General features: G+C 42.6%; 1 protein-coding gene across 10 annotated transcripts in view; it reads left to right on the top strand.

The window, feature by feature from the left end:
• The window catches only part of Ldb2 (LIM domain binding 2), a 339,430-nt gene extending 318,602 nt beyond the window's left edge, over positions 1-20,828 (top strand). Inside the window, exons 6-9 of one of the 10 annotated variants that reach the window (XM_076865392.1) lie at positions 10,260-10,383; positions 13,642-13,790; positions 16,349-16,491; positions 19,226-19,554. In XM_076865392.1, the coding sequence (XP_076721507.1) occupies positions 10,260-10,383; positions 13,642-13,790; positions 16,349-16,453 (378 nt within the window). In that variant the 3' untranslated portion in view covers positions 16,454-16,491; positions 19,226-19,554. Of the gene's footprint in view, positions 1-10,259; positions 10,384-13,638; positions 13,791-16,348; positions 16,492-19,225 lie in introns of all 10 variants that reach the window. The other 9 variants (XM_076865393.2, XM_076865389.2, XM_076865390.1 and 6 more) reach the window with 9 other exon arrangements.
• Positions 20,829-25,496: the final 4,668 nt, after the last annotated feature.

The following is a 25,496-nucleotide window of genomic DNA, read 5'->3' as shown; positions in this document are numbered from 1 at the left end:
TGTTTTCGTTGCCCATTGTATCACATTCTTGTCCAAGCAGTCATTCATTCCACCAACTTTGGCCCCATTGATCGATGTTGGATAATATAAAAGGGAAATAAATACTGTTAAGGAACAGGACACAACAGAGCTGTCCATTTTTTATATAGTCTGTTTAGAGGCCTCTGTCATAGTTAGTTTTGTATCAACTTAGTCAAGTTGTAATACCAGTTATATATTCAGCACGAATCTAGGTGTTGCCCTGAAGATGTATATATTTTTGCTCTTTTTTAGAAACTTTTAAAAAATATTTTACTAGTGCATTATAATTATACATGACAGTGGGATTCATCCTGCCAGATTTGTATGTGAACATAGCATGATTTGATCAATCGCATTCCCTGGTACCTTGGAGATATTTTTTGGATGTAGTTCCATCTATAATCAGATGACTACAAGTAAAGATCACCCTGGGTAAGATGGGTGGGCCTCTTCCAATCAGTCAAAGTTCTTAGGAGCAAAATCTGAGCTTTCCTGTAGAAGAGGGGATTCTGCCTCAAGACTGCAGCTATCTTCATCCTGAGTCCCTAGCTTGTGGAAACTATGGATTTTGGACTTGGTCATATAATTATGTGATCCAACTCCTTAGAATGAATACATGCATGCATATGTGTACATGTACTGCTGGTTCTGTTTCTCTCTAGAACTCTAATAGGGTGATGGTCAACAACAAGGCCGTGTCTGGGAGAGGCTACTCAGAGCAATTCTGAGCCACTGGTCTTCATTTTCTGTACTTGGCTCAAATGAAGGCACAGCAACTGATCAAAAAGTGCTTTTTAAATATACCTGAAGCTTTCTCACTTCCCTGCAGGCCATAGACAGCATTCCCTGATGTCCTTTAATAGTAGTGGGCTTTCCAAGCAGATGTTTCCTTTTCCCTTTGGAAACATCTAGCTACCATGTTGTAGAACTTAAAAGAAACTACTAGAACATGGGGCCTTTTGAGGCAATTGCCCAACGATCAGAATAAGTCAAATACAGGACAGGCATAGTGACCACACTTTTGACAGCCACTGGGTCATTGGAATCCCATTTTTAGGTTGTATGTGTGTGTACACAGGTGTACGTATACACACATATGTATGCACAATGTACATAGGACAACAAACACCTATAAAATTTTGTCAGTATACACTGATAAATTTCAAAATGTCCTCTGTGAGATCCTTATTCCTGGCTTGGTTATAGCTCAGTCACAACCAAAATGTATGGCGTTCCGCACACATGCTAGACCTAGGGAGATATTGAATAGATTTTCTTATTCTCTTAATAATCAGTTAATCCAGCTCTACTGCTATTCCAGCTTTGCAGATAGGGAATCCCAAGCACCAAGTGATTACGTAGCTAGAATTTGACTCCTCGCAGGTGCCCAACCACTTCATGTGAGGTTCCCACACGCCCCAAATTTATCTTTTGATATTTCCTCACTCCCTACAAACCACATATGTCCATCAGAGCCCACCTGGGAAACACAAAACCTACACCAGGTAATGTAACACAAAAAATTATATGAAAAAATATTTATAAAGGTACTGGAAGCTGGACAAGCACCCAGGGGAAGATGAAGCAGCTCTAACATGAGCAGTCCCCCCTCCTGGGCTAAAAGAACAAAAGCTGGTGGCCTCTATGTGAGGCTACATAGTAGCAACTGGAAGTGTTTGGGATTTTTCTGGTAACAGCTGCTGGAGAAGCCACCTGAACTTCAGAGAGAGCAAGAAATACCCTTCCTGAGTTCTAAAAGTACATAGCAAGTCAAATGGTGCCTTTCAAAAATTCATGTTCACCTATAAACTTACAATGTGACCTCATTTGGGAAAGGGGTATTAACAGCTGCAGTTAGTTAAAGGATCTCAATATGAAATCATTCTGGATTTAGGGTGATCCCTAAATCCAGTGCCTGGTGTCCATATAAGAAGAAGAGGAGACCTAGATAGAGAGGGTAAGGCTGTGAGGAGACAGAGCCTATGATGATGAAGATATAAAGTGAGGAACAACATGGATTGCTGGAGCCATCAGAATCCGGCAAGAGACAAGGAAGGATTCATCATTCAATGATTCAGAGGAACATAGCCCCATGGATACCTTGAGTCCAGACTTCTAGCCTCAGAACCAAGATAATAAATTTCTACTGTGTTAATCGGCTTGGTCTGTGTTACTTGGAACAAGCAATCCTAGGAAACTGACACAACCCACTTTGGCTTCCAGCTGCTAAACTCTCACCTGAAACCAGTTTGCAAAACAGCTGGGAAATAATGAACAGGGGTCTGTTCCCTGCAGTATGGAACTAGGAGGAAGAGATGGGGCTAAGAGCAAATAGACAGGTATCAGGAACACAGGGAAGGGCGTGCCTGTGCCAAAGGATATGGAGAGGAATCAGATGGATGGGATCAGAGGAAAGAACATGTAGCAGTGGCCCTCACTAGTCTCCACGGCCTGATGGGTGCAGCAGAAATCATGAGCTGGCTGGTCTCATCAGGCTGCTGCAGCTCAGGAAAACGGCTCGAGCATTTCACCAGGTGAGTCAGAAACACAGGCCCTGGCCTCAGTGGTCATGTGAGCAGGCTCAAAAGTGAGACCAACAAAGAGGAACTGAAATGCAGCCTGCTCACTCTGAGGAATGGTGGTCCCTTCAAGACCAGAGTGGCAGCGGCCGCCTGGCTAAGCTGGCCTTAGCTACCACCCTCTTCCTCCCTAAGCAGAGAGGCCTCAGTCTCCAGACACCCAGAGACTTTCATGAGTAATCAATTTGCAAAACAATTGAGAAAAGGCAAAAGCTGTCCTGGTTGAATCTTCAGATAAAAAGGAGGATATTTTGAATCTGACAACCAATCTACCTTTAATCCTATCAGGAAATAAACTCAAATCATAATCTGATGCTTTGGAATTGCATAGCTTCTAAGGACAAGGATTTCCTTCTCTGACTTGTTTCCTCTCTAAGGCAGAGTGGGCTTAGTCACCTGGACCCCTGTTATTCATTCTCATCTGATTCTGGGTAGGGATTTTTTGCTTTTGTTTTGTTTTTATTCTATACATTATCTTTTCCTATCAATTTAATATAAGATCTCTTTTCCGAATGTTAGGAGACAGGACTTCACCCTTTGAGTTTGTCTGTCAATCACCCCCTACCCCCTAATATCCCTCTAATTCAGATTCAACCAGAGGAGTAAGTGACTAGAGAGAAAGAACCGTGTCTTATACATTTGAACCTTTGATATTTATCCCTCAATTCCACACATGGACTATTATCAGAGACATTAGCTACTAGCATACCATGTGTCATTGGCCCGATCCGCATCCATAAGCATTTTATCTAGTGGCCACCCAAGTCTCAGAGAGACCATGTGATTGGCTGCACAAAGTAGTCTATATGCATTGGTCCCCTGGCTCAGAAGGGCTGGACTGTTGGTGCAAACAGCATCCTCCATACCAACAATGTCCATCTTTTGAGCACCAACTTTTATCCAGGATTTTCATTGAGGATTTACCTTGTCTGTTTGACACCATCCTAGTTAAATGTCATTATTCCCATGTTACAGATGAGGACACCAAGATAAAGAGGATGAAGTTTGGGGAAAAAACATACAGCTAGTAAACCTTTGCGTTGAACCCATATGGCCCTGGCCACATATGTATACTGTCCCCCGTATACAGATCAATGCCTTGTGCAAGGAGCTACCCAGAGATGGTGAAAGTCTTTGAATTCAATATCTTAAAAGTGGTTTAAGCCACTTATATTATCAGAGGTAAAGAACTTAGCATTTCTGAGTTAAAGCACAGGGTTGGAGCCAGATAAACGCCACTGAACCTTTTCCCTGCCCTTCAGAGAACTGTATTACCTTGGATATATTGTAAGAGTCACACTCTTCATTATCAGCTCTGGATGACTTAATGGCTATGGGTCTGAATTTCCTCACCTGTAAAAGTGGGCCAGGAGGTGAGGCAGGTTAATGATATAATTAGTATGTGTAAGGTACATACTCCAGGGACAGGCATAGACTAGGTAGCTCATAGCAATTATTAAGCTATGACTCAATAAATATTTGAGTATACCTAATACCGTGTTAAATAAAAAGAAGATAAAAGTAAAACATGGCTTGCCATAGAAAAGATGAACTAGTCCACACGAAAAGAAAATTCCCAATGCCAATATAGACACTGAGATTACAGAAATTCATAATAAACGCTGTGGAGGCAAAAGAGTCTCTTGCAGGCTGAGATGGTCAGAGACAAAGGTGGAATTTGAGCTGGACCTTGGCAAGGACCTTCGTGGTTCAGATTGATGTGACTCAGATGTGGTTTTCTAACCAGTGCCCACCTGCAAACTTCTACTGCTCCACAACAGATTAGGAGCTTTCTCCAGAATATAAATCAGCTATGTCACTGGGAATGTTGTTTAGTTCAACTGACACTTTTTAAAGAAAAACTTTCTCAATGAAGACAAAGGTAAATGGAATGATGCTCTGCCTCCATCTTCCCATCTTGTCATAGAGACATAACAAGTCATTTTCAGTTCACCTCCTTAAAATGGCACTGGTTTATATCAGAGCTCTGTAGGCATTCTCTGAAGGGCAAGAGAGCAATATTTGGGAGTTTGTGGGCTGTTTGGGCTCTGCCTAACTCCACGACTTTGTTGTAGCACAAAGCTGTAGACATGGCCTGACTTGGCTTGCAGGTTATAGTGCAATTAAGATGACTGGAGAAGAGAAGAGAGGGCCTTGTAGGCAAGAAAAAAAATCATGAGCAAAGTCCTGAGCAAGGTGCCCCCTCCCCAGCATCCCTGCGCTGACCTAGATACAAAGAGAATGTGGTTCACACTCAGAGGGTGCCATTCAACACAGATGAATAAAAGGGTCGTGGTACAAAAATACAAATCACCCAATTAATAAATGGGTAAATGAACTAAACAAAAGTTTCACAAAAGAATAAATACAAACAGCCAACAGGTATATTTAAAAAATGCCCAGCATCAGTAGCAATTAGGGAAATCTCAAAACCACACTGAGATTTCATCATCTCACACCAGTCGGAATGGCAGTTATCAAGAATACAAACAGTAATAAATGCTGGAGAGGATTTGGAGAAAAAGGAACACACTTACACTGTTGGTGAGTGAGACTGTAAATTTGTGCAGTCACTATGGAAATCAGTTTGGAGATTCCTTAAAAGACTAGGTATGGAACCACCATATGACTCAGCTATCTTGCTCCTCAGTGTTTATCCTAAGGAATTAAAATCAGCATACTATAATGATACATGCATATCCATGTTTATAGCCGAGAAATTCACAATAGTCAAACTGTGGAATCAGCTTGGTATCCATCAACAGATGAATGGATGAGAAAATGTGGTATTCATACACAATGAAGTTGTGTTCAGCCGTTAAAAAAAAATGAAATTATGTCATTTGCAGGAAAATGGATGAAACTTGAGAACATTATGTTAAGTGAAATAAGCCAAGCTCATAAGGTCAAGGATCATATGTTTTCTCTTATATGCAGAAACTAGAGAGGAAAAAGAAAATGAAAGGTGGGGAGTGATCACCTGAAATGTAAAGGGAGATCAGTGAACAAAGGAAGGGGACCAGGGAGTCAAAGGAGGTGGGGGGTAGGAGTGCTGGGAAGGATAATGGCCAAATTATATTGTTCCATTGTGTGCATGTGCTAATATGTCTCAACAAATCCCACCATTATGTACGACTGTATTGCACCAGTAAAAAAGAAAAAGAAAATGTGTGGGCGGTAGACAGAGCAGAGGTTGGGACATAACCAAAGACCAAGTGCAGGACACTGGCTTTCTCATAATCCACAGCCAACTCCGTTAAGCACCAATTCTTCCTTCAGTTCCAGAAGAAGTTGTGAGTGTACATCTGGAGAGAAGCAGATTATTCCAGGAGAGTGGTCAGATGAAAACACCAGGACTGAGACAACACACCATGCACATCCACTAGCCTCTGTCAGTATGAGAAGGCAGGCCTCCTGGAACTGGGCGCAGCTCTGGCTGCCTGGCCAGGATATACGTGTGCATTTCAGCCAAGGATTCTGCACAGAGGAAGCAATCAGCCATCTATCAAGTGGACAAATTAGTCACTTCTAAACCTTCAGGACCATGCCTGATTTGTCTGCGACTAATAAGAGTCTCCTTGCTTTTAATCTGGCCAAACTATCTATCATCCATCCATCCATCCATCCATCCATCCATCCATCCATCCATTTATTCAGCAAACCTCTGTTGTGATTACAAAATTCCATAACAGAGACAGTGTGGGGCCAGATTCCTAGAAAATGACATCAGAAGTATAAGGGAGAAAGCCCAGCCTGAAACTCTAAGTCTGCAGAACGCTATCCTGAGAGCTTTGCCAGGATGAGCAATGGCTTTGTTTGGGATACTAAATGGCCTTGGCAGATGCCACACGTTTGGGGGCTTCATAGTCAAAGAGAGAGCTCAGGCCTTGCTGGTTCCTATTTTTCCCACAGTGTCCTGGAGTCCCACAGGGTACCCTCCAGCACTGCTGCAGGAGGAGACTGAACTCAGCGGCAACCCTGTAGGCATGCTGCTGCAGACACGCTAGCCCTGGCCTTTCTTTTCAGGCAAAGATCCTGCTCCACTGGGAACTTTGTATAAGCTCCACTTTGCAGATAAAATTGTTCTTCAAAATCAAAGGGCTTTGTATTATAATGCTGAGCTCCACTAAGGTACATATGAGTAGGGTTGTATGTGTGTGTGTGTGTGTGTGTGTGTGTGTGTGTGTGGTATGTAGTATAAGGAGAAAGCATATATATTCTCTCCTGCCTGGTTACTTACTCCTAACAGGATGCTACCTAGAGTCCATGGATGAGACTATAGAGGATTCATCAATTTCCAGAAATTCAGTACAAAATTTGAAAGGCACTAGCCTTCTCCAAATCCTCTAAGAGGGCCTGAGACCTTAGGAACAGCAGGAATCACAACTATAAAAACCTGGCTATTCACCACAGAAGCCCACTCCCCAGCCTTCTTCCTGGTTTCATTTCATAGCGCCCCAGGTCTTTGCTATTGCCAAGATGCATGGCCTGCTGCCCGACAAGACAGGCTCATATCCGAGTTAGTTCTGCCACCTACAGCCCACAGCCCAGCAGAGCCACTACACAGCACAGCAGAGAGGGAGTCTCATCTGCATACATGGATAAGGGGAGCACTGCCTCTCCAGCCCGGGACCTCTCCACTGCGAGGAAAACGGCTTTGGGGATTCTCCATTAGTATTCAGAGATGCAAGCTCCTTTGGGGTTAGTTACAATGATGGGAAGATATTTTGACATTAAAGGGGAAGAGAGAGATTTTGAGGATTAACTCCTGAAAAAAAATAATGTTTCCTGAAACCTAGAGAGGAAAGGTACTATAAAAAAGAAGGAGATAATGAGCTCATGGTTTCCACAATAAACATAGCTCTCTGGGTGCAGAAGCAGTTTGATGCTGGGCGCCCTTTCTAGGTCCCAACAGGTCATCTTTGCTATCTAACTAGCCATATAATAAAAATACTTGCTTCAGAGGAATATGATTTCCTAAGACACTTGGACTGAACTTGGAGTAGGTTTCTTATATGCTCATGGGGGCAGAATGCTCTTTGAGAGCAGAGATTATGTTGTTCTTATCTCTGGGTCCCCACTTAGGACATCTTTGAGTCTGACACTTAGGATGAAGCTCAATAAATGCCCATTGATTTAAAGCAATAGAAATGTGGATGTTTTGTGATCTATGCTGTGCTGGCTGATATTCAATCATAATACCTACAGATTGTTGAGCTCTTATGCATTAGACACAGTATTTCAAATTCTCTCAATGTACAAGATGGGTATTGTTTTGCAAGTGAAACTGAGACTCAGCATTATTAAGTATTCTTTCAAGGATATACACTTGTGATGGAGTCAAAATCCATACCCAGATGTCAGAGTTTGTAATCCCATGTTTTGACCACTCCACCCATGTTTTTTATATCCATGACAAGCTCACTTACAGTGAAAGGAAAATGAACCAAAAGGTATAATTCAAAATCTTTTAAAACTTTTTTAATTAAAAATTGTTTCCCAGTCCTTAGAACTTCTCTGACAGCTTTTCTAATGTTCTTGCTTGATAATGGATGCAGATACCTGCTGACCCTGAGCTAGAAGTGGTTCTACCTTGAAGAATGAGTCATTCTCTAATGTACTTGTAGAGATGATCATGGGATCCTTGAGGCCATTTTGTCTGATGAACAGTAGCTGGGTAAGGCAGTGAGCTTTCCTGTAATTTGAAGACAATTTGATTGGCAGCAAGGAATTCTTAATAGGGAAAAGTACTCTTCGCCATTTTGGAATACATAGCTTACTGTATAATAATTCTGCCTCTTCCACAGACTATTTCTTTATTGATATTTTAGATTTCAAAAAGAACTCCAAACTAAGCAAGAAAGTACACAAGATAGAAGATCCAGGCTTCGTTACTTTTCTGGATTTGTAATGCTGGATTCCCTGGGATTGAGTGGCTTTGTCCTAGGGGCACATTGTACGTGTGTTGCTCAGCCTTTGAAATGTTGCTCTCTTGCTTTAGAGAAACTAAAGAAGAAAGTGGGGTGAAGTGAAAAGAGATTGGAGCTAGACTGGAGACCCCTGGGATTTGTCTATGTCTTGCTGTCTCTGTTAACTCTTCTAACATCCAGAATCTGTAGGGCAGTGGGCCAGAAACTCTAGCAACGCTTATCAGAATTACATGTTTTTTTAAAAGGTTCATTCAGGGTCTCACATCCAGACCTAGTGAAACAGAAGAAACAGAGCCTGGAAGTCTGCATTTTTAGTAGTTCGTTTGTTTTTGAGAGAGGGAATCCTTAGAGCACACTTCAAGGGACATTGGCCTAGAAAGATCATAGGATCTTTCTATCAACTGCTCCTTAAATATACCCATTCAACTGAGGCAAACCTGGGAACAGAGACAAAAGGCAGTCTCTGCATTCTAAGAACTCTTGGTCTAGTGGAAAAGACCGACTTAGAAACAAATAGTTACAAAGCGTGAATAAAACCATGGAGCAGAAAGGATAGCATGCCATGGGACAAAGTGTAGGGAGGCACCAACTCAGCCAGTGCAGGAAGAGGTGCACATCTGGGGGAAAGAAGGAGCCATGTCTTCAAGGAGATGAACAAGCGTTAGCTGGGAAGAGGAGAGGGAAGAATTCAGTGGGCAAAACCAGCATGGCCTCCAAGGTAGTGCAAAAGGTGAAGGCTGACGCCAGGGAAGGGGTCAGAAGGAAGGTAAGATTCTGAACCTGCACATCTGTCTTTGATGAACTGATTCTTTTTCACCTGGGCAGAGGCATTGCCAATATGTCTATCACTGTAATTGCAATGGCGATGAATGTAGCACTCCAATTCGTGGTCTTTGTCCTCGTAGATATAGTTCTTTTGATGCAGTGATAGTCTGATAAGCTTGCGACTGAGAAGGAATTCAGGAAAGTCTGAGGTGTTATCCTAAATGGTTTTACCTTCTTGTTGCATTCATTAATCTTTGTCATCAGATGTCTTGGACCAAAGTAAAGCTGAAAAATCTATCCAAAGGAGAAAACAAGGTGACTGTGTGCAGAACCATAGTAAAACCTCCCACATCGAATGAACCCTGGCACATGTTATTTACATTATCATCATGTGCGAAATACAAATGAGTACATGAATAAAAATAAAATGGCATTCATCATCTGCCTCTGTAAGAATTAAAATCGAAAAGAACCTGTGCTTGCTACTCTGTTCTCCCAAGTTTCAAAGATGGATTTCACTGCCAGATCATCTGCATAAACTAGCATTGTAACTCACAGTGTGTGGTTACACAAACAAGAACAAGAGCCAGCAGCCAGAGGAGAAATCAGAGCTTGCCGCGCTCCACAGAAGAGAGCTTTTTCTTTAACCAGGGAGAATCATCTGAATTTATAATAGAGCAACATGTGTATAACCCATAGTCTATACAGGAAGTGTGTGTGAGTGTGTGTGTGTGTGTGTGTGTGTGTACATCACATTCAGCTGTAATATCATATTACAAATGATTCTAAGTGGCTATAATCAAGCATTGGTAATATTTCTTTCCCCCAAAACTTATTTAGAGAAAATCAAAACCAAGAAAGGACAGAAAAGTATCTATAAGCTGTCTAATTGATTCCAGCTGTTTATTGATGGTGGTTAATATTATCAAGTAGCGGAACACCAATGTCTTTGGACTCCTTGCAGTTGTGTGTAATACTGGAACCAATGCAGGAGCTGATGTCCAGACATAAAACCTACAACCTCAGTCCCCGAGACTGCCTGAAGACCTGCTTGTTTCAGAAGTGGCAGCGGATGGTGGCACCGCCAGGTACATGCTCATTCTTCACTCTTTTCTGGGGATGGAGTGATGTGAGAGGGAAGAAAATGAAGGTCAATTTGTCAGAAAAAGTCATTTGTTAGGGACATTCTGACCACGATTTTAGACGTGGAGACATCGAACTTCCAAAGACCAGACATCCTTAAGGATGATGTGTAGTCTCTCCTTGCTAGTTGAGGACCTGAAACCCAGAGGAGTAACATGATTTGTTCAAGGTCACTGGGAAGGTCAGCAGCAAAGCCAGGGTCAAAACCAGGATTTTCAGTCTCCCAATCCAGTGATGTTACCACTGGACCAGACCCCTGACTTCTGTGGCCTTATGTTTTTAGGTTTGGGTTTTTAAGGATGATAGGAAGGAAGAAAGAGAGGGTGAAAAAAAAGATAGAGGGAGGAAGGGAAGATAAATAAAATTTGCTCTATTTTTAAAACATATCAAAAGGAACTCTGATTATGAAGAGAAGACATAAAAGACTCCATCTCTCTCACTTCCCCGGACTGCAGTTTAGACACTATAGTCTCCTGCTGGGGTTCTGAAATTACTGCTTCAAGTCATCGTTAATTGTCTTTCTATCTAATACATTTTCACTCCCAGGCTTGTGTCGAGCCTCATTGATCATAAAAGCAAAACATGTCCATTCGCTAAAAATTATTTTTATAAAGAGTAATTATTAACATGAGACCCATAGCTTTCTGAATCACAAGATATAACCATCACCTTCCACTGGTATTGGCCAGGGGCTTTCTATAAAATGGATATAGAGGATTTAACCAAGTACATACTTAGAAAGCTGATAAAATATATTTTATTTTACATAGTATGGCTGCATTCCCATCCTAGGGGAATTTTAGGCTTTTAGAATATTATTTTTCAAGTATATTAAATATACTTAAATTGGCTTTATTTTCTCTTTCAATATCAATAATTTTTTACAAAAAAATAAAAAAGACCTCTTCACCCACCAAATACTTTGAGCACCTATATTTTCCAGCATATTCAAATATAACCCATATTATTCATTCATTCATTCAACAGTTATTTATTGAACCCTACTATGCAGAAGGTACTGCTGCAACCACTGTGGATATATCATGGAAACAGTCCAAAATATTGACTCTTCACAATAGCTTTATGAGATATTTATTCTTTTTTTTTTTTTTTTTTTTTTTTGCGGGGGGATTACGGGGGTATCATGGAATGAACTCTGGGGCACTTGACCACTGAGCCACATCCTCAGCTCTATTTTGTATTTTATTTAGAGACAGGATCCCATTAAGTTGCTTAACGCTGGCTTTGAACTTGCAATCCTCCTATCTCAGCCTCCTGAGCTGCTGGGATTATAGGCGTGCACCACCACACCTTGTGAGATATTTATTCTTATCCACATTTTATATAATGATGACCAAGACTAAAAGTTGTGATTTGCTAATGTCAGTCTCACAACTAATAATTGAAGGAGGACTGTGAAACAAAAAGTATTCTATCTCTAAATTCTATGATTTCACTGCCATAGACACCAGCTACCAATGGGTATCATCTACTATGTGCATTTTAGTTGAATTCACCCCAAATTTTATAAACAAAGTGTAAATGCAAAATAAATAAATAAAGATAGCCTATTTACATTCTTAACATCAAAACAGGAAAGTGCTTATCAGAGGTAGACCTGTGTATCTGATTGACTTTAAAATGTCAGCTTAATTCTCCTTCTGATTTCATAACCTAGATCAATTCTATTTCTTTCTGTTGTCTTTCAGAATAAGCACCTACAACACCATTAAATACTTTGATGTAAAATCTTTGAGCATAAGGGAAAAAATATTCATGAAAGACACAAATTGGTAAATAAATAGGAATATAATCCCCTCTTGATCATCATGGTCAAGGATAACTTAGTGGAATAAATAGTCTTTGTAGTGAGCCTTATAAATCAGGTGGCGGTGCATGCCTATAATTCCAGCCACTCAGAAGGCAGAGGCAGGAGGATAACAAGTTCAAAGCCAGCCTGGGCAGCTTAATGAGATTCTGTCTCAAAGTAAAATAAAAAGGCCTAGGGGTGTAGCTCAGTAATAGAGTACCTCTGGGTTAAATTCCCAGAACTGAAGGAGGAAAAAGAAGAGGAAGAGGAAGAAAATAAATGAACCTTATAAGTATTTCTCTCCTTGTCCATCAGAATAACTATAGGTGTGTCAAAAAGATGTTAGGAGGACCATTCATTGAGTTAAACTTGCTCTGTCTTACCTTCTCACTTTCAGAGTCAAGTCTAAAATAGGGTTAGCAAAAAGGGCCCACTTACTTGCCATTTCCACCTTATTCAGTACTGTGAGGAAAACACTTCTGAAGATTGCTTATTTACAAGACAAAGATTATAAGTAAAAGTATGTACTAGGGTTGTTATGAATACAAAATAGTTGATGCATCAAAAACACTAAGAGTAACACATTGAGTAACATTCTATGCATAGCAAACAAATAAGTAAAATTTCTCTTACCACATTTTATTTATAAGGTGTTGCTCCATTCTTCAGATGCAAAATGTTTTTCTTAGTTTCTGAATAATATCTTTTTTTAAAATAGGACTAGCTCCCTTCATTAATAATGCTGACTATATCACATATGAGGCTTTTTTCCCAGAGATCCTGAAACTAGTAGCGTTGATAAAACAGCAGGTCCAAACCATGGGTATTTCTGAAGAGCTCTGGAATCCCCAAGTACACATGCTCAGTTGAGAAAACTGCCACTTTTCTTACTTGAGATTATTAAGGTGCCATAGAGGTAGGCTGCAATGCGATACTTGGCCAGTAGGTGCTGCTGTTGCACACTGGTTCACTAATTCTTCTGTCCATTACTTTCACTCTTGCAGGGTCTAGGGATCCCAGGTCCTTACAGGCTCAGGGGAGCAAACTCCCAAATGTTCTAATGGTAAAAATGTTTCAAATGCAATTATAAAAGGAGCACCTGCAGCTTATCCCTAAAATAATGTTAGTAAATTGCAGACATATAGTGAAAAATAAAATAACAATCATTTCATCTTATATGCAAAAGAAAAGAGTTTCCTCAAATTCTGCACTAAAAATGAATCAGCAGCTTTCTCCCTTTGTGTGTTTTTTTGTTTTTTTTTTTTTTTGGTAAATTTGCAAGAAATGGAACATTTTTAAGTAGTCCACTCTTTTCGATTGACAAAACTGGAATCCTGTGCCTGATACTTTTGCCTTAGAACTGATCCTTCTCCCCTCATCCTTATTGCAGCAGAACCCACAAGGCAACCGACAACCAAAAGGAGAAAAAGAAAAAATTCCACCAGCAGCACTTCCAACAGCAGTGCTGGGAACAACGCCAACAGCACGGGCAGCAAGAAGAAGACCCCGGCTGCCAACCTGAGCCTGTCCAGTCAGGTACCTGTAAGTCTCGCTTTCCTTTTAGGTCTGAAATCTTGCCTTTGCCTGTCACCCTGTGCACGGGGTTTGAATTAAAGCCTTTTTGAGCTGCAAAAGAAAAAAGAAAAGAAAAAAGAAAACATTCTGGGCAGGTTCAAAGTTGGGGAGGAGGCAAGGCAAGGACCTGGGTGGGACAGAAGGAAAGAATCTTTCGTGACAACCTTCCCCAGAAAACTGGGTGTTGGGAGGGGATATTAAGGGTCAGCACTGCATGGGACCTGAATTAAAAAGCTCTCAGAGTCATGGACAGAAGGTATGTCACTTAAGGTTTAATTAAAAATATCACCTAACAGTAGGCCTGGTGGCATATTAGGGCCTCTCCTCAGGGGCATAGGAGACCCTGGAAGCCCTGGAAGCCAGCCCCGGAGCCCAGGCCCGGTACTGTAATTTGACTGGGCCCTCTCAACACGGTGTCTTATTTTAAGACTCAGGTAATGAACTTGCAGCCACTAAAGATGCAGCTCAGTAGGTTTTGCTGTACCTGTTTCATTAGCTCAGGGGAATGATCAGCTCCTGGTTGGTCTCAACTCTCTTGATCCTTTGACCCCTTTCTTTCATTTCTGGGTCTAGACACAGGCCACATGAAAGGGGGTCTCTTGAAACTCTGAAACCAAAATCTAAGGGTCATCCCCAAAGAGTGGAACCTGTAGGCAATGTCCTTACCATCTATCATCCTTCTCGAACTGCGTCCCTTCTGCCTAATTCCTTCCTGTATCCGAATTCCCCAGCCCAGCATCAGACTATCACTTTTAACTTCTCCTGTTCCTGTAAACATCTACGTGCCTTCTCCCCTCCACAATTCCTTGTGGGTTTTCCTTTTCTTCTGTCCTTGTCACATCACCCTGTCACCAGGTGTTTGACTCTCATTTGAAACCTGACCCTTTCTTGGTGCTCCATGGCTGCCCTCTAGATGCCACGTCTTCAGAGGTGTGCCTCATTCCTTGTTCTTCCCTCCGCCAACACGCGTTTGCCTTCTCCAACTTTCTCACTTTTCTCCATTCTCAATCTGTTGTCCTCACCTGTCTTGTTCTGATCCTGTTCCATCTCTTTCCGTGTAAGAGGAGACTTTTACACAGAAATTTCCCTCACTTCCAAATGTGCCTTTCGAATCTGTCCCCGTCCCACTTTTTCTCACTTTCTATTGGTTTATTCTCTTTAAACAAAACCAGGCCCATCAGTACCCTGAGAATTCCCTGGGCCAGTAGGAATGTTCTCCTATCTTCCATGGTGGGGGTATGATGTCCAGGGCCACTGTATCAGAAAGAAGGGGTCATAGAGATAATGGCCATCCACAGTGGAAGATGCCATTTTAACTTTAAGACGACCAAGAATTGTAGTCCTCACATAACAAAACAGTCCTCAGATAGTTCTCTATTTTCTGAGAAGGACTTTATTCTATCACCACTGAAGTTCAGGGGGGAAAAACCCAAGTTGAGTCTCTTTATTAAGGTACCAACCTGCTATGCCCTCTCCTGGCTAAACTGGAAAATGCCTAGAGAGGATGGCCAATGTACAGAAATTGACTGAAAAAAGTGCGCACAGTAGTCTATTTATTCTTCTACTCCAGGAGTTTGAGATATTAGCATTTGTTATTGTCCTCTAACAAAAGAAGACAGTACACTTCAGAGAATTCTGGGAGTGAGACATGCCTACCAACAGATGCAGGAATTCAAGTCAGTTCAGCAAGTGTTTTCTGAGATCCTGCTCTTCCTCACACTGTGCCAGGCACTGGTGATACTGGTGATAGCAATATGAAAAAAAAAAAAAAATGACTGAGTGCTGTCATTGACATTGAAGAGCTCAAGATCTAATCCGAGGATGGAAAGAGTTTCCTCTCTTTTGCAGGCTCAGAGTACAGTGTTGAGAAGGATTCTCAGTCTGACTGGGTTTGGTGGCCACCCATTAGTGATGGCTGCCAGGGTGTGAAGCCGAGAGTAGAAGCCTGCAATTCATGTTGTGTATTTTTGATAGACCTGGTCTCGTGGGAATGCTTTCCACTTTATTTCAAAGAGCACTTATTTTTTTCTATTGCATTATGCTCCTGTTCTCCAATCCAACAACTGCACTTTCATGAAGGACCCTGTGTCAAGAGGGTTCTTCATGGGTTAAAACCCTTTGAAATCTATGCAGGCAAAACACCACTAGAAATGGAGAGCTCAATTGCAGTGTTATCCTCATACTGTGCAATTAAAAATATTTTGATTAAATAAGACTTTCAGATGGCCCAGAGACACGGGGAAGACAAACAGGTTAGGAAAATGTGCAGATTGTTAGGTGTCTTTGAGTTCAATGGACATTCAGTGATAAGCGTGTATAGCTTGTAGTGACCACATCTTTTAACCCTGTCTACCTACTGAATCATTGACCCTCTCCTACTATTTAAATGGAAGTGCTGTCTGCAGGCATTAGCTGCCTGTCCATGGACCACAGCCATGATCGGTGTAGCTGCTGCGGCAGCAATGTGTGTGTGTGGCCAGGAGTAGGGTTTAATCCTTGGATTCTGCTTCTCACTCCATGAGCAGGGGCTAGGAGCGATCCCGAACTGCAGCCTCAACCCTGGGAGGGATGGAGACCTGTGTCATTCAACAGCAGTGACCCCTTCTGGCCAATTTAAGGAGAAGCATTGAGGGGCCCTGAAAGGAGTCACTTCCAGTCCTCCTCAGAGGTTGGTGGTCCTTGCACGGGGATTTAGTGAGAAGATGTGAAATGGGAAAAGCTGGAGGTACCTCCGGGCCTCCAGTCCAGGAGCAGAGGTCGGCCTTGTGGGGAGCTGAGGGCACCTGGGCTACTTAAGATGGTCACTGTTGCCTCTGTGGGACACACAAGCTGGAGCTGGGAAGGAAATGCACTCTCCCTACCAACGTGGGGGGACTTTTGGAGATGTGGGGGGGGGAGATGCGGCTCACATCCCCAGTGAAAGGAAGCCCAGAATGTGCATTGTGTCTCCATTCATTTTGTGTGAGGATAACAAATCGCAAAAGTCAGTCAGAAAAGAGAATCTCTATCCTAATGTGAAGGCTCAAAAGAAGCAAGTAGAAATGTGCATATAATTTTGTAAGTGATCTCAAGTGTCTGTGTGCATATGAAGTCCTCAGCCTTCTCAGTCTTTTTACAGCTTTTCACCTGTCAGTCATGCAAATACCACATACACACACACACACACACACATACACACACACACACACATACACACATACACACACGATTATATATCTGACCTTAGACTATATTTCTTTTATAATCAGTAAAGTAAATGTGGCATATCTCTAGAGCTTAGAATGCCTAAAAATGCCTATGCCTGGCCATCTTTCCCAATTGTTCCTACAAAACTAAAAAAGATTCACTGCCCCCACCCCCAGTCCTATGTCACCCCATTTGAAGTGATTTGAACCACTACTTTCATAGAACTTTTCTTGCATGATGGTCGTTTTCTAATAGAAGGATTGCATCTGGGGTGCTGGGGACTTTTCTTCTAAAGTCACGCTTAAGTCGGCTGCTTCTTGTTTTTTCCTCCTGTTTTTCAAATCATGCATCCTTCCTCCCAGCCCCTCTAGATGACCTTGGAGTCAATCCCAAGGCAGATCCCTGTGGTTGGTTCTAACACCCTTCCCCTGCCTGGTGACACCTAATGCATGAGTTTTCCAAGACCTTCAAGTGCTCTGCATCCAGTCAAGAAAATAGATTAACCCTCCTGCTGAGCTCTGGCCAGTCTTGCTCTACCCTTCCTGCCTACCTTTGTTCCCGGTCATAAGTGCAGCCTCCCAATGGCCTATAACTAAGTAACACTTTTTTTTATCCTGAACACCCCCAGGTCATATGGCAGCTGCCCAGATAACTGAGTCATGTCCACACGTCTGTGTGGTGGCCACAATCCATCCAAAATCCCATTGTCATTCTTGCCAGTCAGAGAGACTGTGTCTGTTTTGCATCTCATCTTAAGTCCTCCCGAGTCTCCTTCCATGTCAGTGTCATTTCCGGCTCTTCGTTGCCTAGCAAATATGTTCTTCGAAGCACCCAGCTCAATATCCTGCCAGCACCTTTACTGCTGAGTTGACCCAGTTCACATTTTCGCACGTCCTCCATCAGGGATATGTCTTTTTATCAACTTGGAGGAGCAACTAGTCAGAAAACACAGTTTGGAAATCTATGGATTATCTCACCTAATTCAAAGGAGTGGGGGAATAAATAACTAAAATAAAACTAGAAGCAAGGGTTTTTATCCCAAAGGCCAGGTGGGGATTCAGAGATTTGTTCATTGGGCAGCTTCAGAATTCTGAGGGAGATCCAAGGATCCCCCTGGCCCTTCTGAGCACAGACAGCATTCCACTAAACCACCCAGGGACGCCTTCTTTTGGCAAAGCCTCAGGGGAAAGAACTTTTGTGCAGTTGTCCAAGCAGCTGATGGATGTAGCCTCCTTTCCAGGAGACTCTGCCCACATTCTGGCCCAGACCTGTTTTTTCTGGCCCTAGGAAGCCAGAGCAGTAGTTTCAGCTCCTGAAGTCACTGAACTTTTAAGTAAAATATTGCTCAGCACCTGTCCAGAAGAATCTACCCGGCAGGTGTCCTGTCCCACAGCCAGGCTGCCCATCAACACATATGGCCCTCTTTGAACAAAAAGGCCGGAGCTGTGCCTGTGTGTGCGTCCCTTGTACCAAGCTCCGTCCCTGGGCTTCTCTAGCTGTGGCCTCTGCAGGGCTCCCAGCTACAGTAGGTGGCTTCTTGTTTGCATGGAAGGACAATTTGTACTTAAAGGAGTGATTAGATGGATTCTTCTTGGCCATTTCCATTTCTGATGACTACTGGCTTCATCAGTGTAATTATAATTAGCTCTCTTCATCTTCCTTTTATGGTACCAGCTGGACAGACTGGTTCTCTTGACTGCCCAGATTGGTAGCAGGGTTGTCTGTGTGGGGCTAGGTGACAGGCACCATGAAATAACAGATGGTAAATTCAGGGCTTGTTGGCAATCAGCAGGTTTTTGCTAATGACTTAATTAGCTATGCAAATTGTCAAATCAGTGTGAACATTGTTTTTATCGAAAACTTTACCTAAATTAATTACCATAATTAAGTAGCAGAATGTCAAGGATATTGGCTGCATAAAAGGGCCTAGCTGAGTAGAGAAAAGAGAGATTCTGTCTTCAATTAAAATGTATGCCATCCTTGGGACAGAGAAAACCGAGTGTGTGACTATTGCAGAATCGCACCTTCCGACGCGTCCCTATTCGCCACTAGTCTCCAAAGCCACCCACGGGCCCTCCATAAAAGTGGCGATTTTTGGAGGTATTGAAAAAGCACCCAGCAGAAGGTTCCACAGCCCTCTCCAAAGTCCCCAGAGTCAGCAAGTTCAAAGCGTGGATTTTTTTAATTTTGAAAAATCCATTTTTTTATTTCTGCAGATTGCTAGCATTGCTCGTTCTCCGGTGTCAGGCTGCGCACTAAGGACATAAACTCGCGTGGTTGTTACACGTCAGGAGGCGATGTTTATTTCCTGTAGAAATCCAATATGCGTCTCGGCCCCCGACATTGAGACTTGGCCCCGTTGTGTCCTAGGTTCCCAGCTCCTCCCACTATTATTTTAAGCTGAGCTTCTCTCTCTCCCAAGGTTTCCCTGTAATAATGTCAGCTGCTATTCACAGGATGTGATGGTGGTAGGAGAGCCAACTCTGATGGGAGGTGAGTTTGGGGACGAGGACGAAAGGCTAATCACTAGATTAGAAAACACGCAGTTTGATGCGGCCAACGGCATGGACGACGAAGAGGACTTCAACAATTCACCCGCCCTGGGGAACAACAGCCCATGGAACAGTAAACCTCCCGCCACGCAAGAGACCAAATCAGAAAACCCCCCGCCCCAGGCTTCCCAGTAAGATGACCCACGGCACCAGATCCATAGGCCTGGGGGGTGCCATTCCAATCGCAGACCTTTACTTTCAGGAGAGGAAGGAGGAGAAATAAAAAAACTTTCCCATGCAAATATCTATTTCTAAACCACTACGATCTGGTTCTTCTTTCTTTTGCATTTTTTTTTTTCTTTTTTAATTGAGAGGATCGTTCCAAATAAAGCTTCCATGACCCTTCCTTGGAGGGCTTCACGGGAAATACAGATACTGGCACTGATGGTAATTAAAACGAGAGAAAACACTAGCGCATCTCCTGGCACAGTTTTATCAGCGTGTTTGTGTTGAATTTCCTTTTCATGCATCCAGCGAAGGCCATGCTGCCCATGCGTGCTCAGTGCTCAGGATCTCATTAATATGCCGAACCTAACTACAGGTGACTTTTTAATATTGTAAAATATTTTCTGCTTTTTGACTTGCATTTGAGAGTTTCTTGTTTCAGTAAAAAACGAAAAGAAAAAAATCAGCTTTTGGAAAGTAATTAAAATGTACCCTTATTTTTCTTTTCCTTCGCCTCTTTCTCCCATTGAGCAACAGCCAAGAGGGTCCAGCCAGGTAACTTAATGGTCAAACTGATGCCGATTGGTTCTTGAGTCTGAGTTGGTTCGATTTAGCCCAAGAGCTGAAACAAGAAATGTCTTGTTATCATCAAAGACACCAGGCAGATTTTTTTTTTTATGTAAAGAAAGACAATTGGACCCTGAAAAAAAAAAAATGTATGCGTTTGTAAAGTTGCTGTTGATCCAAATATTTTCAAGCCATGTAATCCATTAATTTTGTGGGCAGTTTAATAAATCTAAAACTTTTTGTGTTTTTTTTTTAAATTGTATCTGAGTTGACTGTTCTTCCTTTTCATAGTATATTTCTTGTATGATATTTTGTAAAGCCCTCACCTGGTTCTTTTATGGGGACTTTTCATTTTGGACTATTCCAGTGTATTTATGTGAAACTTTATAAGAGAACTAATTTTTCCATTTGCCTATTAATATGTTCCTCCACACATGTAAAGACACAGTGGCTCCGTGTGTTACAAAACAGCTGTATTTTATGTATGCTTTACTGGTAATGTGCCAATAATAAACTGTGTTAATGACCTAAGTAAGTGAATCTGGCAATTTGTGTGTGTGTGTGTGTGTGTGTGTGTGTGTGTGTCAATCTGCTCACAATTACCAAGAGTGTTGACCTTAGATTTATGGTCTGGACTCCAAATAGAGTGGAATCATAAAAGCTGTGTGAAGCAGGTCTACTGTGCCCTGGCTACTGATTTGTCTGAGGCCGGGGAGACAGAACACACTTAGGTGCAACGAGTTACATGAAATGGATTTGTTGCTTACAGACAGGCAGCAAGGGAAAACAGAAGCCTAGGACCCATGCCAGCCCATCCTCCAAGACTCAGCAAAGCTGCCCAGGGCAGATGGAGTCTTGATCATGCATGCCCCACTTCACTGCAGCTGAGAGACCCTGGAAAGCAGCCTGCCTGGGTTTTACACCTGGGGGCAGAGGACAGGCGGCCCTGAGCAGGGAAGCCAGCCTTAGTTTTGTGTCCTGATAACAGAATCCCACAGACGGGGCGATTCAGGAAAATTTCCTCACCACAGTTCCTGGAGACTGGGAAGCCTGAAACCGAGGTGCCAGCATTTGTAAAGCATGGTTCCTTTCCTTACCCACTGTGGTTTCTGGGGCAGACACAGAGGTGCCCTCTCTGCCATGAGCACTGCCCACTGAAGGCACAGTGATGGGAAGCGTAGAGGGGTGTGGACTGGAGTCGGATGGAAAGGCAGCAGCTTCCCCCTCCCAGGTGCTCACTCTGCACTAGAGAACTCCCGTCAAGCTCCTAGACTTTATTTCCAATGATTCTTATAATAACTTGTTCCAATAATCATTAATATCCCACATTTTAAAAAGCCAAGGTCTCTCTGGTTTGTAATTCTGAAAGGTTCCTAATCAGAGTATAGAAAATTCACTTGAGGATCTTTGACGCTTAAAGAACATTCCTCATATTTTTCTACTTTGTATGAATGAGAAAGATGAAAAAGAAAATCTGTTATCATTTATTGTTTATTGAGTGCTAAGCAAGTCAAGTTATTCTCTCAGTAAATTTTGGAGAAAAGCATTTGGAAAAGAGAAATGGAGGGAGATGATTTGTCATAACGGTAGGATCCCTAGAAGCAGAGCACAAGTCTGAGATTTGAGGGCATGGGATTTGTTAGGGTAATTTTCTCTGGAGAAGAGCCTTTAGGGAGTGGGGAAGGCAGGAAAAGAAGGAGATGGGAGACAAGAAAAGCTGTGGACCTCCGTAATCTATTCCTGGGCCTGATCCACGGGAGAGGGCTTTGGAGCACTGACCTTCTGCACAGTCATCCCTCCTGTGCTAGAGACCCACTTTTGCGCACCTGTAACCAATCATCATTGGCTGGGGACCATTAAGAGGTGGGTGAGGGGGTTATAGCCCCAAAGCAAAATGGCCACATTTTGAACAGCTGAGGGATGTTCTGCAGGGCAGGAGCCAACTAAATGCCAACAGCCACAGCATCTTGGGATGGACATCTGGCTCCACAAAGGACATCTAGGCAGAAACTGAGAGTCAACTCCACTGAGTGATCACCCCTAGTTATGTTTACTCTGGGTGACACCGTTGGGATGTGATTCTATATATCCCTTGACTCATAGCTTCATTTTTTTTTTTCTAGAACATCACTTCGCCTCCCTAGCACAGCTCTTGGGGGAAAATGTGAGCCCAGTAGGAAGAGAACCACAGGAAATATATGGAAACTGCTGCCTGACGTCTTTCTCACTAGTGTCCTTCTGAGAGCCTTTCCAGTTTTTCCTGCACTCCGCCTCACCATTTTAAGTTTTCTTTTATCAATTCTTCAAAGTAACTCATATAAGCAATTATTATAGGTGATAGCAAGGACAATTTATTTAACACCTGTTCTGGCTGTCTATTGTGGTACAGCAAGTCAATCCGAAACTTAATAACCCCAGAGGATGATTCACCATTCTGATTTGATCTTCCAAGACCTTTGCTGGGTGGTATGCACTTTAGAGTGGCAGGTGCCAGGCAGAATCATCAGACTAAGTCATCACTGACTGAGTCGAACATTCGAGATGGAGCACTCACAGGGCTGGGTACTGGGTGGTAGCTCAGCCAGGATTGGTGACTGGAGTGTTTTATAGCCCCTCTGGGGAGTTCTCACAAATGACGGGTTTTGAGAGGCAGTGTCCCAAGAAAGAGCATCCCAGGACAGAGGAAATATAAATCGCCATTGTCCAGAACTGGCACTGAGTCATTTCTATCCATTGCCCATGACAGTGACAGAGACAGTCACTGGTCATCCTGGATTTAAGGCACCAAGGGAGACTTGTGGATGGTAAGTGGCACGTGCACATTGGAAATGGAGGAATCGATGTCCACCATCTTTAGAACAAAACCTTTACAACCTCCACGGCGATTTACACCTGGCCTCAGTTTACCCTTCAGTCTGATCTTCAGCCCCTCTCCACTCACACCTGATTCTCTCTCTCCTGTACTCCTCCTTATTTCCTGAAACACCAAGGGCTCATGGCTCATTTGCTTTTGATTCTGCTTTCCCCTGTTATGATGCTGCTCCACATTTTTTCATGTAACCAAAGCTATTTGTCTTTAAAAAATCTTGATTCTACAACCTCTGAGACATCTCAGCATCTCCGGTTATGGTCAATTGTCCATCTGGGTTCCAGGGGACTTGGTTCTTTAGTGTCCCTTTGCATTTTCCTTACAAGTTATATTGCTGTTGCAGAATTCCCCTCACCATCCCACTAGACTTTACTAATTCTGAGAGGTGTCATCATTTTAATCAATGATATCTAACCCCATCCTACATCTTGATAAAGAAGATAGACTCAGAATTTCTCAAGGAAGAAATCATGAAACCACTGTTTATTACACACTGTCCCATGAAGTAGCAAATAGTTTGTAACTCCATGGTAGAACTTGGGGGTGACATTAATTCCTGTAGATATACAGGTTGTATATCCTTAGCTTAAAATCTAAATCCAAAATATTCCCAAATCCAAAATGTTCTGAACACTGATATGATCCACAGTGGAAAATTTCACCCTGACCTCATGGGATGGGCCACAGTCAAGGTGCAGGAGCACTGCCAGGAGCCAGGGTGCACGCCTGTAATCCCAGAAACCGGGAGGCTGAGGCAGGAGGACTGCAAGTTCAAGGCCAGCCTCAGCAAGTTAGCAAGGCCCTCAGCAACTTTGTGAGACCAAAATAAAAAGGCCGGGGCTGTAGCTCAGTGGTAAAGCAATGCTGGGTTCAATCTCCAATACAAAACAAGAAAATATGCAGGTACACTAAAAACACTGTATGAAACTGCCTTCCGGCTATGTGTATAAGGTTGTATGAAACATAAATGAGTTCTTGTATTTAGACTTGTGTCCAATCCTTAAAATATCTCACTTTTATTATGTGTAAGCAAATATTCCAAAATTTGGAAAAAAAAAAAAACTTTAGAGGCACTTCTTTTTCCAAGCACTTCTTTTATTCTTTTTTAAAATTGCTTTTATTTTTTAAAAGTATGAAGTGGAATGCATCACAATTCTTATTACACATATAGAGCACAATTTTTCATACCTCTGTTTGTATATAAAGTATGTTCACACCAATTCATGTCTTCATACATGTACTTTGGATAATAATGTCCATTTCATTGCTCCATCATTGCTAACCCCCTGCCCCCTCCCTTCCCCTCCCACCCCTCTGCTCTACCTAGAGTTCGTCAATTCCTCCCATGCTCCCTCTCCTTACCCCACTATGAGTCAGTCAGCTTATATGAGAGAAAGCATTCACCATTTGTTTTTGGGGGGATTGGCTAACTTCACTTAGCATTATCTTCTCCAACTGCATCCATTTACCTGCAAATGCAATGATTTTATTCTCTTTTATTGCTGAGTAATATTCCATTGTGTATATACACCACATTTTTTAATCCATTCATCTACTGAAGGGCATCTTGGTTGGTTCCACAGTTTAGCTATTGTGAATTGTGCTGCTATATCCTTGGAAAACTTGGAATGGAAACACCATGTGACCCAGCTATTACTCTCCTGGGTCTATACCCAAAGGACTTAAAAACAGCATTCTTCAGGGACACAGGCACTTATTGACCTCTGAATAAGGGATACTTAACTCGTAGACAGAGGTGGATGAATTCAAGTTTCTCAGAGGTCAGCACAAAACAAACATTTGACCAGAGAGTGAACCAAGCCTAACTTCTACTATAAATCCCATAAGACTTGTCAGGATCAGAACGATCACAGGGCCCATCATTATCAAGCACATATATGCACCAGTCACCTGCTTCGCCTTGGTTGTCTCAAACCAAGCACCCAAGGGTGCCACATGAGTTGGGTTTTGCTTTGCAATAATCTCAAAATATCAGTGGCCTGTGGTTTTCTTCTGTGGGTCAAGAGAGAAGGTGGACAACAAGTCTAATGATCTTCACATTTCCTTTTTCTCACTAATGAGACTGGATCAGCTGGAGCAGAGCTGCCTCTGGTCTGCATCTCATGACTGCTTCTGGGACAATGACACCCCAGGGCGTGCACTCACCCTAGTGGGTAACCGGAGGAAAAGAAGCCAGAAAAAAATCACACACACTCACACACACACATACACACACACACACACACACTCACGCACACACACATACACACCTGCTCACACTGAGCCATTGGCCAATGCAAGTCACACAGACACACCCAACACCAGTGGGATGGG

Source organism: Callospermophilus lateralis, chromosome 8 (assembly GCF_048772815.1).
Source record: "Callospermophilus lateralis isolate mCalLat2 chromosome 8, mCalLat2.hap1, whole genome shotgun sequence".
Lineage (NCBI taxonomy): Eukaryota > Metazoa > Chordata > Mammalia > Rodentia > Sciuridae > Callospermophilus > Callospermophilus lateralis.
Note: the sequence above shows the minus strand (reverse complement) of the source record. Positions and strands in the feature narration are given on the sequence as shown.